The sequence below is a fragment of the Pristiophorus japonicus genome, chromosome 11 (genome assembly GCF_044704955.1).
Source record: "Pristiophorus japonicus isolate sPriJap1 chromosome 11, sPriJap1.hap1, whole genome shotgun sequence".
NCBI classification, from domain to species: domain Eukaryota; kingdom Metazoa; phylum Chordata; class Chondrichthyes; family Pristiophoridae; genus Pristiophorus; species Pristiophorus japonicus.
Genome location: NC_091987.1, coordinates 74,742,774 through 74,763,306, shown reverse-complemented (window position 1 = coordinate 74,763,306; position 20,533 = coordinate 74,742,774). Strand labels below are relative to the sequence as shown.

Sequence of the window (20,533 nt, the reverse complement as noted above, 5' to 3'; positions counted from 1 at the left end):
TCAAACTACGGACACTACACTTTCTAGTTGACTTAAATTTCATATTCATGAAAAAGTAACAAATCAGAATTCTATATTAAGTGAATGTTGAAATCAAAAGCAAGTAAAGCAGCTACAAAGCTACCATCAGGAACTACCAAATACATATGAAAGCAACAAATCAGAAATTAGTGACAAGAAAAATGTACCAATAAAAGAAAGGAAAAGCTGAACAAGACTTTTTTCTCATAATATGTTTGAAACCCTTATCAGCCCCTCTATTTTTTTAATGATCTTAAATTCCCAGAGTTAAACATAGAAAATAGTGCAGGAGTAGGCCATTCGGCCCTTTGAGCCTACACCACCATTCAATATGATCATGGCTGATCATGCAACTTCAGTACCCCATTCCTGCTTTCTCTCCATACCCCTTGATCCCTTTAGCCATAAGGACCAGATCTAACACTCCCTTTTGAATATATCGAACAAATATATCTGCATTGAGGAGGAGCAGTGAGTCGAGGGGAGGCCCATAAAAGGCCCAGCAGTCAGAGGAGCGGCAGCATCAAGGAGCAGTGAGTCGAGGGGAGGCCCATAAAAGGCCCAGCAGTCAGAGGAGCGGCAGCATCAAGGAGCAGTGAGTCGAGGGGAGGCCCATAAAAGGCCCAGCAGTCGGAGGAGCAGCAGCATCGAGGAGGAGCAGTGAGTCGAGGGGAGGCCCATAAAAGGCCCAGCAGTCAGAGGAGCGGCAGCACCAAGGAGCAGTGAGTCGAGGGGAGGCCCATATAAGGCCCAGCAGTCGGAGGAGCAGCAGCATCGAGGAGGAGCAGTGAGTCGAGGGGAGGCCCATAAAAGGCCTAGCAGTCGGAGGAGCGGCAGCATCAAGGAGCAGTGAGTCGAGGGGAGGCTCATAAAAGGCCTAGCAGTCGGAGGAGCGGCAGCGTCGAGGAGGAGCGGTGAGTCGAGGGGAGGCCCATAAAAGGCCCAGCAGTCAGAGGAGCGGCAGCATCGAGGAGGACCAGTGAGTCGAGGAGAGACCCATTAAAGGCCCAGCAGTCAGAGGAGCGGCAGCGTCGAGGAGCAGTGAGTCGAGGGGAGGCCTATTAAATGCCCAGCAGTCGGAGGAGCGGTGAGTCGAGGGGAGGCCCATTAAAGGCCCAGCAGTCAGAGGAGCAGTGAGCCGAGGAGGAGCCAGTTGGTGCAGCTGCAGCAGGGAGAGAAGGCAAAAAAGAAGTAAAAAGAAATCGAAGTGTGACATCACAGCCAAGGGATTTAAGTGATTGGTGGATAGGTTTTCTTTTCCCCATCAGTAAGAAACCTTTGGCATTGTTGCCAAATTAAATTAATTTAAGGGTTAAATCATGTCAGGAGAGCCCAGACCCATGTCATGGTCCTCCTGTGCTATGTGGAAAATCAGGGACACTGGATGTGTGCAGGAAGTGTATCCAGCTGCAGCTCCTGACAAAACCGCATTGCAGCACTGGAGCTGCGCATGGATTCACTCTAGAGCATCTGTGATGCTGAGGATGTCATGAATAGCACATTTAGTGAGCTGGTCACACCGCAGGTAAAGATTACAAAGGCAGGAAGGGAATGAGTGACCATCAAGCAGAGCAGGAATAGGAAGGCAGTGCAGGAGTCCCCTGCGGTCATCTCCCTCCAAAACAAATACACCTTTTTGGGTACTGTTGGGGGAGATGGCTCATCAGGGGAAGGCAGCAGCAGCCAAGTTCATGGCACCATGAGTGGCTCTGCTGCACAGGAGGGCAGGAAAAAGAGTGGGAGAGCTATAGTGGTAGGGGATTCTATTGTAAGGGGAATAGCTAGGTGTTTCTGCGGTCGCAACCGAGACTCCAGGATGGTATGTTGCCTCCCTGGTACAAAAGTCAAAGATGTCTCGGAGCGGCTGCAGGACATTCTGGAGGGGGAAGGTGAACAGCCAGTTGTCGTGGTACATATAGGTACCAACGACATAGGTAAAAAACGGGTGAGGTCCTACAAGCTGAATTTAGGGAGCTAGGAGTTAAATTAAAAAGTAAGACCTCAAAGGTAGTAATCGCAGGATTGCTACCAGTGCCACGTGCTAGTCAGAGTAGAAATAGCAGGATGAATACGTGGCTTGAGGAATGGTGCAAGAGGGAGAGATTCAAATTCCTGGAACATTGGAACCGGTTCTGGGGGAGGTAGGGCCAGTACAAACCGGACGGTCTGCACCTGGGCAGGACCAGAACCGATGTCCGAGGGGGAGTGTTTGCTAGTGCTGTTGGGGAGGCGCTAAACTAATATGGCAGGGGGATGGGAATCAATACAGGGAGACAGAGGGAAGTAAAATGGGGGCAGAAGCAAAAGATAGAAAGGAGAAAAGTAAAAGTGGAGGGCAAAGAAATCCAAGGCAAAAATCAAAAAGGCCCACATTACAGCATAATTCTAAAGGGACAAAGAGTGTTAAAAAGAGTGTTAAAAAGACAAGCCTGAAGGCTCTGTGTCTCAATGCAAGGAGTATTCGTAATAAGGTGGACAAATTAACTGCGCGGGCAACTATTAACGAATATGACATAGTTGGGATTACTGAGACATGGCTCCAGCGTGGCCAGGGCTGGGAACGCCACATCCGGGGGTATTCAACGTTCAGGAAGGATAGACAGAAAGGAAAAGGAGGTGGGAAAGCTTTGCTGGTTTAAGAGGAAATTAACGCAATAGTAAGGAAGGACATTAGCTTGGATGATGTGGAATCTGTATGGGTGGAGCTGCAGAATACCAAAGGGCAGAAAATGCTAGTGGGTGTTGTGTACAGACCACCAAACAGTGGTAGTGAGGTTGGGGATGGCATCAAACAAGAAGTTAGGGATGCTTGCAATAAAGGTACAGCAGTTATCATGGGCGACTTTAATCTACATATAGATTGGGCTAACCAAACTGGTGGTAATACGGTGGAGGAGGATTTCCTGGAGTGTATTAGGGATGGTTTTCTAGAGCAATATGTCGAGGAGCCATCCAGAGAGCTGGCCATCCTAGACTGGGTGTTGTGTAATAAGAAACGACTAATTAGCAATCTTGTTGTGCGAGGCCCCTTGGGGAAGGTTGATCATAATATGGTAGAATTCCTTATTAAGATGGAGAATGACACAGTTATTTCAGAAACTAGAGTCCTGAACTTAAAGAAAGTTAACTTCGATGGTATGAGACGTGAATTGGCTAGGATAGACCAGCAGAGGATAATTAAAAGGGTTGACGGTGGATAGGCAATGGCAGACAATTATAGATCACATGGATGAACTTCAACAATTGCACATCCCTGTTTGGGGTAAAAATAAAATGGGGAAGGTGGCTCAACTGTGGCTAACAAGGGAAATTAGGGAAAGTGTTAAATCCAAGGAAGAGGCATATAAATTGCAAACCTGAGGACTGGGAGAAATTTAGAATTCAGCAGAGGAGGACAAAGGGTTTAGTTAGGAAGGAGAAAATAGAGTACGAGAGGAAGCTTGCAGAGAACATAAAAACTGATTGCAAAAGCTTCTATACATATGTGAAGAGAAAAAGGTTAGTGAAGACAAACGTAGGTCCCTTGCAGTCAGAATCAGGTGAATTTATAATGGGGAACAAAGAAATGGCAGACCAATTGAACAACTGCTTTGGTTCTGTCTTCACTAAAGAAGACACAAATAACCTTCCGTAAATACTAGGGATCCGAAGGTCTAGCGAGGAGGAGGAACTGAAGGGAATCCTTATTAGTCAGGAAATTGTGTTCGGGAAATTGATGAGATTGAAGGCCGATAAATCCCAAGGCCTGATAGGCTGCATCCCAGAGTAATTAAGGAAGTGGCCCTAGAAATAGTGGATGCAGTGGTGATCATTTTCCAACATTCTATTGACTCTGGATCAGTTCCTATGGACTGGAGGGTAGCTAATGTAACAACACTTTTTAAAAAAGAAGGGAGAGAGAAAACAGGGAATTAGAGACCGGTTAGCCTGACATCGGTGGTGGGGAAAATGTTGGACTCAATTATTAAAGTTGAAATAGCAGCATTTGGAAAGCAGTGACAGGATCGGTCCAAGTCAGCATGGATTTATGAAAGGATTTGAGTATAGGAGCAGGGAGGTCTTACTGCAATTGGACAGGGCCTTGGTGAGGCCATACCTGGAATATTGTTCAGTTTTGGTCTTTTAATCTGAGGAAGGATGTTCTTGCTATTGAGGGAGTGCAGCGAAGGTTCACCAGATTGATTTCTGGTATGGCTGGACTGGCATATGAGGAGAGACTGGATCTACTGGGCTTGTATTCACTGGAGTTTAGGAGAATGAGAGGGGATCGCATAGAAACATATAAAATTCTGACGGGATTGGACAGGTTAGAGCCAGGAAGAATGTTCCCGATGCCAGGGAAGTCCAGGACCAGGGGTCACGGTCTAAGGATAAGGAGTAAGCCTTTTAGGATTGAGATGAGGAGAAACTTCTTCACTCAGAGAGTTGTTAACCTGTGGAATACTCTACCGCAAAAAGTTGTTGAGGCCAGTTCGTTAGATATATTCAAAAGGGAGTTAGATGTGGCCCTTACGGCTAACGGGATCAAGGGGTATGGAGAGAAAGCAGGAAAGGGTACTGAGGTGAATGATCAGCCATGATCTTATTGAAAGGTGGGGCAGGCTCGAAGGGCCGAATGGCCTACTCCTGCACCAAATTTCTACGTTTCTATGTAACTGGTAAACCTTCGCTGCACTCCCTCAATAGCAAGAATGTCCTTCCTCAGATTAGGAGACCAAAACTGTACACAATATTCAAGGTGTGGCCTCATCAAGGCCCTGTACAACTGCAGTAAGACCTCCCTGCTCCTATGCTCAAATCCTTTCGCTATGAAGGCCAACATGCCATTTGCCTTCTTCATCGCCTGCTGTACCTACATATCAACTTTCAATGACTGATGTACCATGACATCCAGGTCTCGTTGCACCTCCCCTTTTCCTAATCTGTCACCATTCAGATAATATTCTGCCTTCCTGTTTATGCCACCAAAGTGGATAACCTCACATTTATCTACATTATACTGCATCTACCATGCATTTGCCCACTCACCTAACCTGTCCAAGTCACCCTACAGCTTCTTAGCATCCTCCTCACAGCTCGCACTGCCACCCAGCTTAGTGTCATCTGCAAACTTGGAGATATTACATTCAATTCTTTTGTCTAAATCATTAATGTATATTGTAAATAGCTGGGGTCCCAGTAACTGAAACTTGCGGTATCCCACTAGTTACTGCCTGCCATTTTGAAAAGGACCCGTTTATTCCTACTCTTTGCTTCCTGTCTGCCAACCAGTTCTCTATCCACATCAATACATTACCCCCAATACCATGTGCTTTAATTTTGCACGCTAATCTCTTGTGTGGGACCTAGTCAAGAGCCTTTTGAAAGTCCAAATACACCACATCCACTGGTTCTCCCTTGTCCACTGTACTAGTTACATCCTTAAAAAAATTCTAGAAGATTTGTCAAGCATAAATCCATGCTGACTTGGATCGATCCTGTCACTGCTTTCCAAATGTGCTGCTATTACATCTTTAATAATTGATTCCAACATTTTCCCCATTACCGATGTCAGGCTAACCGGTCTATAATTCCTTGTTTTTTCTCTCCCTCCTTTTTTAAAAAGTGGGGTTACATTAGCTACCCTCCAATCCATAGGAACTGATCCAGAGTCTTTAGCATGTTGGAAAATGACTACCAATGCATCCACTATTTCTAGGGCCACTTCCTTAAGTACTCTGGGATGCAGACTATCAGGCCCTGGGGATTTATCGGCCTTCAATCCCATCAATTTCCCTAACACAATTTCCTGACTAATAAGGATTTCCTTCAGTTCCTCCTTTTCGCTAGCCCCTCGGTCCCCTAGTATTTCCGGAAGGTTATTTGTGTCTTCCTTAGTGAAGACAGAACCAAAGTATTTGTTCAATTGGTCTGCCAATTTCCCCCTATGCTGGCCAAAGGTTTGTTTGCCTCTCCTAAGAGATTGTGTGGTTGTGGAGGGGGAGTAGGAGGGATTGATGCTTGCAGGCTTGGTGGATCAGCTGGTTTTTCATATAGTAGGCTGAAAATAATGGTTTTACCATAATGAATGAATTAAAAAATGTTTTATTACAATTTATCTGTGCTTTTATGTTTTTGAGTGCCTTCTTTAACATTTTTGCTCAGAAACTTCAGCATCTTTGAAAAGCTTAGGGTTTGAGTTGATATTTTCTTACAGCTATCATTCGGTCAGCTGAAGACAATAGCTATGCATCAACACTTGCCTTTATGTCCAATTTCAAGACTATGCTGTGCACTCCACAAATCAAACAGCTCACACTGCAGCCATCCCAATGAGCTCCATAACTACAAAAGGACATTCATATTGAAATCAACTTCATACCCAGAAAAATGCTAATTTCTTTCTCCCTCCACCATAGTATTACAGTCCCCAATGTTTCTTACCACTGTACTTCCACTTGGCCATACTACACAGTGTTTGCAATCCTAATCTGATGCTCCTTCTAGATGCCAGCTGAGGGCCAGGTGTGCAAGAATTGGCTGGCTGAAACCTTGAGAATCACCTTCTTGGAACTGTGCTGGTTCCTGTCTCAGGTTAGCTTAGTTCTTGGATGAACCTGCTGCAGTCTGCGTCTCTGTTATTGCTGCCTGGGAATCTTGATCCTGCCTCCTTTCAGTTAGAATTGCAGAAATCTAGGAGGCTGGCCAAAGGGCTCGTAAGTACTGCTATCATGAGAGATAGCAGCACCATATAAGCGAAACGCTGCAATGCCATGGGTATTGAGCCTTCATTTTAGCCAACTAGTTATCAGTGGTCGAGCTAACCTTGTAGTTCCAATCAAATAATGGAAGCCGAAGATATGCTTGGAGGACAGAATGTCATGCTCTCCAGTCTGGCACCTCAGACCTAAATGGTAGTAGTCATAGAACTACATTGAAATTACAACATGGAACCAGTCGGTGTTGATGTTTTATCTTCCATATGAGCAGTAGCCCTAATCCCCTGTGCGCACGCATGAAGAATACACTTATTTAACTTTATGCGTTTGTGGTGGGGCCACTGCCTGCAGATGTGCCTGCGGGTACTACATGTTGCAAGATGCGCTGCAGAGTTGACAAACATTCCCTTGTGGTGTTGCATAGGATGGCACTGAACTCCTCCACTTCTTGACATCTGCTGTATGTGCCAGGAGACTATTCCCTATGCCTAAATGTGTATGTGTTGCTCAGCAAACATCCTTCTTTTCCAAGTACCATCTGTGAGGTCAGGGTCTGCAAGGTCTTCATCAAAAGGCTGATGTCTCCTGAGCCTTAGCTCAAGAACGTCAAGGTTCTGTTTCACTCCCATCTCCTTTGGTTCACTTGTGCACTGTGCTTTACCCAGTGTAATCTCTTCAGCTGCACTATTTTGCACTGAGTAGTTTTTTCTGGGCTGGCGCCGTGGCAGTGAAAGGGCAAATGATTGTGTGGAGGAGGATGTGCTAGTGTACCATGAAGCAGATTGCCCTGGTAGATTTTACTCCTCTGTCTCTTGTGGTTCATCTGGAGGATGAGAAGAGGAAGAAGGTTTATAAAGAGTGGCGGTCAGGCAAACCTTTCCTGAGACTTTCCAAAGGAGTAACAAGAGGTGGCTTGCAGAATGGTTGTCTATGGTACTGAGGTGGTGGAAGAGCAACAGATTGTCAAAATAAATCTTTAGCCAACATGGACCCTCCAACTTCTCCATCCCTGACTCCCTCTGCTGTGTGCCTCCCTCGGAATTTCATTGCTTCCTTCTCAAAAAGTGTCAGGGGCCTGAGATTGGGGGAACCATCTCCTTTGGCCTGTCTTTCCATGGCACTAAGTGCCATCTTTATCTGGAGGAAGAAAGCAGATAATGTGAAAGTCCTATTTTAGATAGGTAACATAGTGCAACTCAGATGTTAGCAAGCTGAGAATTAAACGAAAGCGGCGAGGAGCGGAGGTCGAAATCGGCGTGGAGCAGAGAACGGAAGGGGCAAGGAACGGAGACTGGAAGCGGAAATGAGCGGAGGTCGGAAATGGCATGGAGGAGAGGCTGAAAACGGTGAGGAGCAGAGGTCGGAAGCAGCAAGGAGCTGAGGGAGGAACCGACGAGGAGCGGAGGTTGGGACCGGCAAGATCTGGAGGTGGGGACAGGCGAGGTCCGGGGGTCTGGACCGGCGAGGAAAGGATGGACGAGGCACGGAGCAGCGGAGAGGTCGGAGTCCAGAAGTGGAGTAGCGTGGACAAGACCAAGGGAAGGCGCAGCATGGGTCAATAGCGAGGCTGTGAGGTCGTGAGGTCGTGAGGCTCATATTGCATACTATGAATTCCACGTAGAAGAGGTCCTGTGGGAAGGAGGAAGGAAGGAGGACAGTAGGAGTATGTTTGAGTTTGTGTGTATGTATTAGCACATGCAGCGGAGCCTGGTCTCCAGTAGTCTTGGATCCCCTTGCCACTGGACCAAGACCTTGCTCCATCAAGCTCGTGTGGTGACTGGTGTGCAATGGCCACCCCACGTTAAAAGAATTCATGCACAGGCATCTACCACCATTTAAAATTAGCTCATCAGTCACCCAAGTACTCATTTTTAGTGTGGGAGCAAGTCATCCTTGACCCCAAGGGACTGCCTATGATGATGATGAAACGATGATACCAACGGTTGGAAGGAAACAAGATCATGAGGCGAGAAATTTTGAAAGGTGAGCACAAAGGTAAGGCTGTGAGTGAAGGTTAATTTCATAAATGGCAGCTGAAAATGCGATGGTGCCAGCAAACATGGTGACCATGAAGCTACCAGATTGTTGTAAAAACCCATCTGGTTCACAAATGTCCTTTAGTGAAGGAAATCTGCCGTCCTTACCGGGTCTAACCTATATATGACTGCAGAACCACAGCAGTGTGCTTGACTCTTAACTGCCTTCTGAAATGGCTTAGCAAACCACTCAGTTGTACACAACTGCTACAAAAAACAAGAATAATAAAACCGGACGGATCACCTGGCATTGACCTCGGCACTAGCTACGGACATGACAATGGCACACCCAGCCCAATCGACCCTGCAAAGTCATTCTCACCAACATGTGGGGACTTGTGCCAAAATTGGGAGAGCTGTCCCACAGACTAGTCAAACAGCAGCTGACATAGTCATACTCACAGAATCATACCTTTCAGCCAATGTCCCACACTCCTCCATCACCATCCCTGGGTATGTCCTGTGCCACCGGCAGGACAGAACCACCCGAGGTGGCAGCACAGTGGTATACAGTCAGGAGGGAGTGGCCTTGGGAGTCCTCAATGTTTTTCCGGACACCATGAAGTCTCATGGCTTCAGGTCAAGCATTGGCAAGGAAACATCCTGATTACCACCTACTGCCCTCCCTCAGCTGATGGATCAGTCCTCCTCCATATTGAACACCACTTCGAAGAAGCGCTGAGGGTAACAAGAGCACAGAATGCACTCTGGTGGGGGGCGGGGACTTCAATGTCCATCATCAAGAGTAGCTGGCCGAGACCTGAAGGACATAGATGTCAGACTGAGCCTGCAGCAGGTAGTGAGAGAACCAACACGAGGGAAAAACCTACTTGACCTTGTCCTCACCAATCTACCTGTCGCAGATGCATCTGTCCATTACTGCCTTGGTAGCAGCGACTACCACAGTCATTATGGAGACGGAGTCCCGTCTTCACACTGAGGACACCATCCATCGTGTTGTGTGGTATCATCACCGTGCTAAATGGGATTCAGACAGATTTAGCAGCTCAAAACTGGGCATCCATGAGGCACTGTGGGCCATCAGCAGCAGCAGAATTATATTCCACCACAATCTGTAACCTCATGGCCCGGCATATCCCTCACTTTACCATTACCATCAAGCCAGGGGACCAACCCTGGTTCAACGAAGAATGTAGAAGAGCATGTCATGAGCAGCATCAGGCATACCTAAAAATGAGGTGCCAATCACAGGACTACATGCATGCTAAAAAACAGAAGCAGCATGCTACAGACAAGGCTAAGCGATCCCACAACCAACGGATCAGATTAAAGCTCTGTAGTCCTGCCACATCCAGTCGTGAATGGTGGTGGACCATTAAACAACTAACAGGAGGAGGAGGCTTCATGAATATCCCCATCTTCAATGATGGCAGAGTCCAGCACGTGAGTGCAAAAGACAAGGCTGAAGCGTTTACAACCATCTTCAGCCAGAGGCGGATGATCCATTTCAGCCTCCTCCGGAGGTCCCCGCCAATCACAGAAGCCAGTCTTCAGCCAATTAATTCCACGTGATATCAAGAAATGGCTGAGCACAATGGATACAGCAAAGGCGATGGGCCTCGACAATATCCCGGCTGTTGTGCTGAAGACGTGCTCCAGAACTAGCCGCGCCTCGAACCAAGCTGTTCCAGTACAGCTACAACACTGGCATCTATCCGACAATGTGGAAAACTGCCCAGGTATGTCCTGTCCACAAAAAACAGGACAAATCCAATCCAGCCAATTATCGCCCCATCAGTCTACTCTCAACCATCAGCAAAGTGTGGAAGGTGTTCTCAACAGTGCTGTCAAGCGGCATTTCCAGTTTGGGTTCCGCCAGGACCACTCAGCTCCAGACCTCATTACAGCCTTGGTCCAAACATGGACAAATGAGCTGAATTCCAGAGGTGAGGCAAGAGTAACTGTCTTTGACATCAAGGCAGCATTTGACCGAGTGTGGCATCAAGGAGACATGAAGTCAATAGGAATCAGGGGGAAAACCCTCCACTGGCTGGAGTCATACCTAGCACAAAGGACGATGGTTGTGATGGTTGGAGGTCAATCATCACAGCCCCAGGACCTCAATGCAGGAGTCCCTCAGAGGAGTGTCCTAGGCCCAGCCATCTTGCTGCTTCATCAATGACCTTCCCTTCATCATATGGTCAGATGTGAGGATGTTCGTCAATGACTGCACAATGTTCAGTGCCATTTGCAACTCCTCAGATAATGGAGCTGTCCATGCCAGCATGCAGCAAGACCTGGACAACATTCAGGCTTGGGCTGAGAAGTGGCAAGTAACATTTGCGCCACACAAGCGAGAGTCTAACCATCACCCCTGGACATTCAATGGCATTACCATCACCAAATCCCCCACAATCAACATCCTGGGGGGTCACCATTGACCAGAATCTTAACTGGATCAACCACATAAATACTGTGGCAACAAGAACAGGTCAGAGGCTGGATATTCTGCAGCGAGTGTCTCGCCTCCTGACTCCCCAAAGCCTGTCCACCATCTACAAGGCACAAGTCAGGAATGTGATCGAATATTCTCCACTTGCCTGGATGAGTGTAGCTCCAACACTAAGGAAACTCGACACCATCCAGGACAAAGCAGCCCACTTGATTGGCACCGCATCCACCACCTTAAACAGTCAATCCCTCCATCACTGACATACTGTGGCTGCAGTGTGTACCATCTACAAGATGCACTGCAGCAACTCGCCAAGGCTTCTTCGGCAGCACCTCCCAAACCCGCGACCTCTACCACCTAGAAGGACAAGGACAGCAGGCGCATGGGAACACCACCACCTCCACGTTCCCCTCCAAGTCACACACCATCCTGACTTGGAAGTATATCGCCGTTCCTTCATCGTCGCTGGGTCAAATTCCTGGAACACTCTCCCGAACAGCACTGTGGGCTTACCTTCACCACGTGGACTCTAGCGATTCAAGGTGACGGCTCACCACCATCTTCTCAAGGGCAATTAGGGATGGGCAATAAATGCTGGCCTTGCCAGTGACGCCCACATCCCAGAAACGAATAAAAAAGAACTGCTGCACACTATTAATTCTCTGTTGCAGCTCCGAAACACTGTGAGGTAAAGAGTGAATGACTGGCATACTTTGTAGTGCAGTGCATTCTGGGAAAGTGGAACTCTTGTCTTAGTCAGATCAAATTTCTTTTGGAATTATAGTGCTGTTTGGGGAGTCAGAAAGGTAATACTTAATGCCACCTCCCTCCACAAGGTCTGCACCACTGACATTAAAAGCCTTCCTCCGTCTGTCCCTCCACTGCCACATCTGCTCCTGAAGGACTTCTAGGTCAACATCTGAGAAATTTTCTTCACACCACTTGGAAGCTGGCCTTGCCTCTATCATTAGAAAGCTGCAGTTTCTTTGTTGATCTCAAAACTACAGGTTGCTACTTGCCCTTTATGCCGCTGCAGGATCTTAAATCTTGCAGCAGCTTCTCTCCAGCAAAGGCTGGTGGAACCTGTGTTAACAGCTTGTCTAACATTATGATAATGAGCTAATTTTGAGAGTGGGTTATCACAATGGTAAAATTGAAAGGTAGCTGAAAGGGCCACCCTGTAGTACATTTGGCAGCAGAACATTACCCAAGAAAAATCCAAGCTAATATTTACAACTATCAGGAAGCACCTGCAATTCCTAGCATACCTACATTTCAACACATGCACTGTGGAAAAATATCCCAACATGCAGTAGTATGATTCTCAGGTTCACTGGGCCCAAGTTTCGAGCCGCGCCTAGAACGGCGCAGTCCCGACCTGGACGCCCGTTTTTCGCGCCACAAAGTGCGCCTAAAAAAACCCTCCAGATTCTCCACCTCCCTGCAGGTCCTCTGGCCCTCGGCGCAGCGCAGCACGAGCTGTAGGGGGCGGACCCAGGTCCCTGTGCTGAAAACAGTACCGGGACCTCTGCACATGCGCGCTACAGTGGGCGCGCAAGTGCAGTAGCTCCAGGCGCCTGAAACTGTGTGGGAGGGGCCCGAAGCACGCAGCCCCTAGCCCTGGCCGAATGGCCTCAGTGGGGCTGCGTGCATAAGGCTCCTTCCACGGCCAGCTCCTGCTTCCTCCCAACCCAACTCGACTCCCGCTTCCCGCCTCCAGACCGGACCCGACTCCCGCTCCCCCACCCGCCCCCGACCCGACCCAATGCCACCTACCTGTAAATCTGGTGCTGGGGACGGGCCCTGCCAGAAGTCTCGGGCCCGGCCCGTTCAGCCTCCCTCCCCCTTCTCCTTCCCCACCACCCCCCCATCTCCTTTCTCCCCTCCTCCCCCTTCTCCCCCTTCCCTTCCTCTGCTTCCCCCCTCCTCGCTGTCAGAAACACAGACACTGACAGACAGAGAATGAGAGACACACACAGACAGACAGAGAGATAGAGACACTGACAGAGACACACTGGGGGGGGGGGGGGGATCCCAGCACGCTGTTGGAGGGTTCCCGGTGCTGCAGTCGGTAAGTAGAAAATGTTTTATTTATTGATTTAAAAAAAAATTATTTCTTATTAATTTTTTTTGATTGATTTATTGGTTGATTTATTGATGTATTTATCATTTATTATTGATGATGGCTCTTTATTTGTAAAACTGAAGTGTTTAATGTTTGTAAACTTCCCTTTAAACACCCCGCCCCCCCATTCCCTACGCCTGATTTGTAACCTACGCCTGATTTTCTAAAGTGTAGATAAGGTTTTTTCGAGCGTACAAAAATCTTCACTTACTCCATTCTAAGTTAGTTTGGAGTAAGTTTTCACTGACGAAACTTTGAAAACAGGCGTAAGTGGCCGGACACGCCCCCTTTTGGAAAAAAATTCTGTTCCAAAGTGAAACTGTTCTAACTGACTAGAACTGGAGCAAACTAAATGACGAGAATTCCGATTTCTAAGATACTCCGTTCTACACCAGTTGCTCCGAAAAATCAGGAGCAAATCATGTGGAAACTTGGGGCCATTGTGTCCAATTCAAAATGCATCTTTCCTTGGACTATAACAACAATTATGAGCTTTGTTTTTTGCAAACGGCAGCCAAACAAATTAAAACAGGAGAAAATTTAAGCTTGACGATGTCTCTGGGTGCACTGATTTAGAATTTATTGACCAATGAAGTAACAGGAATAAGAACAGCCCTTTCTAAGTCTGCAAGGCTACAAAGTTCAAACAGGACGAATAAGAAATCTAAGCACAAATCGACATGCGTTGCCTGAATCAGGTAGCCAGGACATGTGAGCCACAAGTCATAGTTTGGATATCCCAGAGGTAAAGCATGAATTCAGAAACATTTCTGAGGGAAACTATTTTCAACTGCTTATTTTTCTTTAAACGGGAGAGGCGAAGAAAGGGAGCTAAGTTGGCTGAGAGAGGGAGAGATGGTGACAAAGAGAGAGAGAGAGAGAGAGAGAGAGAGAAGGACAAACATTCAGAGAAAGACAGATATATAAAGATAGAGTGGAGAGACAAAATATTGAAAGAGAGAGACAGAAACGGACACAGATAGATAGGGTTGGTCAGGCATCTGTTTTGTAGGAACCCTGACCACTTTTATTTCCACACTATTTTCTACTGTCATCTAGCAGATGCAGAAAGTCTCTGTTCATTTTTGGAAGGGCACATTTAAATGACGTGATAATGATTTGGTGATGTCATAGTCTAATGTCCAGTTTTATCACCTCAATTGTGCTCAGTCACATTCTCACGTGCCAGAATTGCGAGGCACAAGAAAGAAAACAGAACTTAAGTTGAGGAATCCTACAGCAACAATATGAGACTTTACTGGATTACTTATTATTAATGATAATCATTCACCTTTGGCCCTTTTGCTGTGGGGCTGCCATTTAACAGTACCCCTCACACCAATTGCAGACAGGACATCATGGGCTTCCATTGGGAGCCTACCATATTTGGTTATTTTTGCAGAATGGAGGAGCAAAGGAGGATGACTAGGCTGGTTAGGTAACATGCAACACAACTTGCATTTATATAGCGCCTTTAACGTAGTAAAACCTCCCAAGGAGAGAAATATAGAAAGACAGAGAAACATAGAAAATAGGTGCAGGAGTAGGCCACACGGCTCTTCGAGCCTGCACCATCATTCAATAAGATAATGGCTGATCATTCACCTCAGTACCCCTTTCCTGCTTTCTCTCCATACCCCTTGATCCCTTTAACCGTAAGGGCCATGTCTAACTCCCTCTTGAATATATCCAATGAACTGGCATCAACAACTCTCTGCGGTAGGGAATTCTACAGGTTAACAACTCTCTGAGTGAAGAAGTTTCTCCTCATCTCAGTCCTAAATGGCTTACCCCTTATCCTTAGACTATGTCCCCTGGTTCTGGACTTCCCCAACATCAGGAACATTCTTCCTGCATCTAACCTGTCCAATCCAGTCAGAATTTTATATGTTTCTATGAGATCCTCTCTCATCCTTCTAAAACTCCAGTGAATACAGGCCCAGTCGATCCAGTCTCTCCTCATATGTCAGTCCTGCCATCCCGGGAATCAGTCTGGTGAACCTTCGCTGCACTCCCTCAATAGCAAGAACGTCCTTCCTCAGATTAGGAGACCAAAACTGAACACAATATTCCAGGTGAAGCCTCACTAAGGCCCTGTACAACTGCAGTAAGACCTCCCTGCTCCTGTACTCAAATCCTCTTGCTATGAAGGCCAACATACCATTTGCCTTCTTCACCGCCTGCTGTACCTGCCAACTTTCAATGACTGATGTACCATGACACCCAGGTTTCATTGCACCTCCCCTTTTCCTAATCTGCTGCCATTCAGATAATATTCTGCCTTCGCGCTTTTGCCACCAAAGTGAATAACCTCACATTTATCCACATTATACTGCATCTGCCATGCGTTTGCCCAATCACCTAACCTGTCCAAGTCACCCTGCAGCGTCCTCCTCACAGCTCACACCGCCACCCAGCTTAGTGTCATCTGTAAACTTGGAGATATTACAGTCAATTCCTTCATCTAAATCATTAATGTATATTGTAAATAGCTGGGGTCCCAGCACTGAGCCCTGCGGCACCCCACTAGTCACTGCCTGCCATTCTGAAAAGGACCCGTTTATCCCGACTCTCTGCTTCCTGTCTGCCAACCAGTTCTCTATCCACGTCAGTACATTACCTCCAATGCCATGTGCTTTAATTTTGCACAGCAATCTCTTGTGTGGGACCTTGTCCCTTGTCCACTCTACCAGTTACATCCTCAAAAAATTCTAGAAGATTTGTCAAGCAGGATTTGTCAAGAGATTTAAGGAGGGAATTCCAGAGCTTAGGGCCTAGATAGCTGAAGGAATGGCTGGCAATGAAAGGGCGCAGGAAATCAGGGAAACATTGATGTGCAGTAGGTGGCATTGTGGATGAGAAGTCCACCAGCAGCATGCGCTCAATGTTTGAGGACGAGTTTACAGTTATCTAACATGGAGTAACTAACTCCAAGGATATTTGAAGCAGAGACTCTATTTCAGCACTCGATACGTGTGCTGAAATAGAGACCTTGGATGTCAGGAGAGGGTTGTTCCTTCTACTTTGGATAGGCTTGGTGACCAATTGAAAACACATGTCCCATATTGATCTCCTTGCAACCATTAGGTCTAGTTTCCCACAGATCAATGGCTATATAGAGCCAATGACAGCACTAGTGATATGGCCAGATAAACAATACATAGCACCTTTAACAAAGTAAAATGTCCCAAGGCATTTCACAGGGGCGTTATAAAACAAAATTGGACACCGAGCCACATAAGGTAATATTAGGACAGATGACATAAAGCTTGGTCAAAGGGGTAGGTTTTGAGGAGCGCCTTAAATGATGAGGGGATAAGGGGTTATGGGGAGCGGGCGGGGAAGTGGAGCTGAGTCCATGATCAGATCAGCCATAATCTTATTGAATGGCGGTGCAGGCTCGAGGGACCGTATGGCCTATTTTTGTTCCTATTTCTTATGTTCTTATAGGAGGAAAGAGAGTTAGAGGGGTTTAGGAATGGAATTCACATACTTAGGGCCTTGGCAGCTGAAGGCACGGCTACCAATGGTGGAGTGATTAAAATCGGGGATGCTCAAGAGGCCAGAATTAGAGGAGTGTAGATATCATCTGAAGATATGCCGCCATGTTCCACGTGTATGCTGATGACACCCAGCTCTACCTCATCATCACCTCTCTTGATCCCTCCACTGCCTCTCTATTGTCAGACTGTTTGACCGACATCCAATCCTTGATGAGCTGCAATTTCCTCCAATTAAACATTGGGAAGCCTGACTGTCTTCGGCTCCTGCCACAAACTCTGTTCCCTCACCACCAATTCCACCCCCCTCCCTGGCTATTGACTAAGGATGAATCAAATTGTTCACAACCGTGGCCTCTTATTTGACACCAATTTGAGCTTTCGACCACATGATCATCAGTACCCTATGCTGGAGAGGGTAAGAAATATCTTACAACCGTGCCTGGAAAATCTAGATGTAGACATCAGGGGCCCAAGTTTCGGCCTCAGTTGCTCCTGATTTTTTGGAGCAACTGGTGTAGAACGGAGTATCTTAGAAATTCAAATTCTCGGCATTTAGTTTGCTCCAGTTCTAGTCAGTTAGAACAGTTTCACTTTGGAACAGAATTTTTTTTTCCAAAAGGGGGCGTGTCCGGCCACTTACGCCTGTTTTCAAAGTTTCGGCAGTGAAAACTTACTCCATACTAACTTAGAATGGAGTAAGTGAAGATTTTTGTACGTTCGAAAAAACCTTGTCTACACTTTAGAAAATCAGGCGTAGGTTACAAATCAGGCGTAGGGAATGGGGGGGGGGGGGGGTTAAAGGGAAGTTTACAAACATTAAACATTCAGTTTTACAAATAAAGAGCCATCATCAATAATAAATTATAAATACATCAATAAATCAACTAATATATCAATCAAAAAAAATTAATAAAAAATAATAAAAAAAAAAAAATCAATAAATAAAATATTTTCTACTTACCGACTGCAGCACCGGGAGTCCTTCAACAGCGTGCTGGGACGGTCCCCCCAGTGTATCTCTGTCAGTGTCTCTATCTCTCTGTCTGTGTCTGTGTCGCTCACTCTCTGTCTCTGTCTCACACTCGAGGGGAGGGGGAGAAGGGGAGAAGAGGGGGAGAATGGGGGTGGGGGGGATGGAAGGGGGAGGGGGAGAAGAGGGGAGAAGGGGGGTGTGGGAGAAGGGGGGGGAAGAGGGGGAGAAGGAGAGAGGATGGAGGGAGGGAGGGAAGGAAAGGGGATGGAGGGAAGGAGAGAGGAGGGAGGGAGGGAGAGAGAGAGGAGGGAGGGAGGGAGGGAGAGAGAGGAGGGAGGGAGAAGGGAAGGAGAGGGGGGGGAAGGAGAGAGTGGGGGGAGGGAGAGAAGGAGGCTGAACGGCCGGGCCCAAGACCTCAGGCTAGATTTACAGGTAGGTGGCGTTGGGTCTCGGGGGGGGGAAAGAGAGAGTCCCAGAGGTCCGGGGGGGTGAGAGAGCGTCGCGGAGGTCCGGGGGAGGGGGGTGGGGGAGAGAGTCGTGGAGGTCCGGGGGGGGGGTGAGGGAGAGAGAGTCGCGGAGGTCCGGGGGGGGGGTGAGGGAGAGAGAGTCGCGGAGGTCCGGGGAGGGAGAAAGAGAGAGTTGCGGAGGTCGGGTCGCGGGGGGGAGAGCGGGAGTCGAGTCAGGTCGGGAGGAAGCAGGAGCTGGGCGTGGGAGGAGCCTTATTCATGCAGCCCCAGTGAGGCCATTCGGCCAGGGCTAGGGGCTGCGTGCTTCGGGCCCCTCCCACACAGTTTTGGGCGGCTGAAGAGGTCCCGGCACTGTTTTCGGTGCAGGGACCTGGCTCCGCCCCCAACAGCTCGTGGTGCGCTGCGCCCGGCTGCAGAAGACCTGCAGGGAGCCGGAAAATCAAAGTTTTTTTTAGGTGCACTTTCTGGCGCGAAAAACGGGCGTCCATGTCCGGGCTGCGCCGTTTTAGGCGCGTCCCGAAACTTGGGCCCCAGATGAGGACAGAAGTAGAACATAAGCACTCATTGTCCAGGTTCACACAAGAAGAATGGTTTCTTTGTTACAGTACCGGAGAACTGCTAGCAACTGTGGGGATACATGATCACCAACTTGAGGAGACGAAGAGAGCAATTGGAAAATTCTCCAAATGTATTTAAAACTAAACGTTGTTGAGCATTTCTTCTGGGATGTTTTTTGATGACTGGATAAAATTTCCTTTTTACCCTATATGGCTAATTCTGCACTCCCTGTCGAAAAACTGTAATTTGCTATTTACACTCTTTGAAAACTCTTCAGCTACGAGAGATACAGAAGAATTCTGAACTACTGAATTGGACAAGGATGAGAATCATTGGAAATACCATGTAACATTCAAACAATAATATGTAGCCCTTTCCAGATTGGGGTTACATTTCAGAGTTAATGAATCATTTCAGTCTCCCCAAAAATTGTACCACATCGATTCTCCTTATGCAGTATAAGTTCCAAGTTGACTGGCTCCAAGAGATCACAGTAATGATTATTGTTAGGAAGACACTGGCATGCTTCAGAAAATTAGCAACTGACTGCAAAAGATTTGTAAAGAATCCAAAATAGGAACAGCAGCAGTTGTGAAGAGTGCATCGAAACAACAAAGAACTGTTCTGCTCAAATTTAGCAAATTCTTTGGAGGTTGTTGAAAAGCCTTTTACTGATAATGTGTACTTTACAGAGGTAGTCTTAAAAATATAATTGATAAATACAAAATACTGTACTTACCTATTTCTACATGTCTTATGATCTACTTTAAGGATTGGTTTACACGACTCAGGTTTTTTCCCATCCCGCTGGACTTTTCCTGTTTAGTAAAAGACCAAAATAAAAAACACTGTAACTGCAAACAAGAGGCATTCCTTCTTCTGGTGAGGCAGTCCTTCAGGGAAACTGATATAATATTTGGAATTGACATTGATTATTCTAGCATAAAGGCCAGTTCAGATTGGCTGTTTATGTCATCAGGTTTAATTTTGATTTTGTATTTTTTTAATTTTAGATACTACACACCCCCGTCCCCGCATCCCAAGGGGAAAAATGTGCTATTCCTGGAAGAACTGCAATGCCAGATCGATACATGAAGTAGATGGAGCAAGCCCATATTCCATTCCTCTATTACAAAAATCAATTAAATATGTGGTCCCCAGGTAGGAGATGTATCAAATATTAAACGGGTAAGAACAGATAATACATTTGATCTTTGTTTTGTTATTAACATTTTCACAGGACATTTACTTAGTTTTGCATCTTTTTACTGTCAAATAGTAAAAGGAAATGTTATATATGTGGACTTGTATTTACTCTGTACAGCCACCAGAGAGCTCATTCCCCGGAGTCCCAAGGGATCCCATAATCCCTTGGCAGCACAAGTATTTAAGGCGGCTTCACAGGTTGGAGAGGCACTCTGGAGACCTGCAAGAAAATACTAAGGTCACACGTTACTTTGAGCTCACAGTATTCAGTCTGATTCTTTCTCCATACACAACAACTGGCGACGGGATACAGATAGCGAACCCAAAGATGCAGAGAACAGTGGGCATCCTGGAGAAATTTGCAGAGGGAGATGATTGGGAAACTTTTGTGGAGTGATTCAACCAATACTTCGTGGCCAATGAGCTAGATGGGGAAGAGAGCGCTGCCAAACGAAGGGCAATCCTCCTCACTATCTGTGGGGCACCAACGTATGGCCGCATGAAGAATCTGCTCTCTCCAGTGAAACCCACGG

At 46.9% G+C, this 20,533-nt stretch overlaps 1 protein-coding gene and 1 non-coding gene across 8 annotated transcripts in view; both read right to left on the bottom strand.

Annotated features, from left to right (window-relative positions):
* LOC139276085 (syntaxin-binding protein 5-like) overlaps positions 1-20,533 on the bottom strand; it is a 671,748-nt gene that overhangs the window by 212,294 nt on the left and 438,921 nt on the right. For all 7 annotated transcript variants that reach the window (XM_070893547.1, XM_070893550.1, XM_070893548.1 and 4 more), the window contains exon 9: positions 19,534-19,612. In XM_070893547.1, the coding sequence (XP_070749648.1) occupies positions 19,534-19,612 (79 nt within the window). The remainder of the gene's footprint in view (positions 1-19,533; positions 19,613-20,533) is intronic.
* On the bottom strand, positions 19,841-20,039 carry LOC139276658 (U2 spliceosomal RNA). The gene has a single exon (XR_011595972.1). It is a non-coding gene; the product is annotated as a U2 spliceosomal RNA (small nuclear RNA).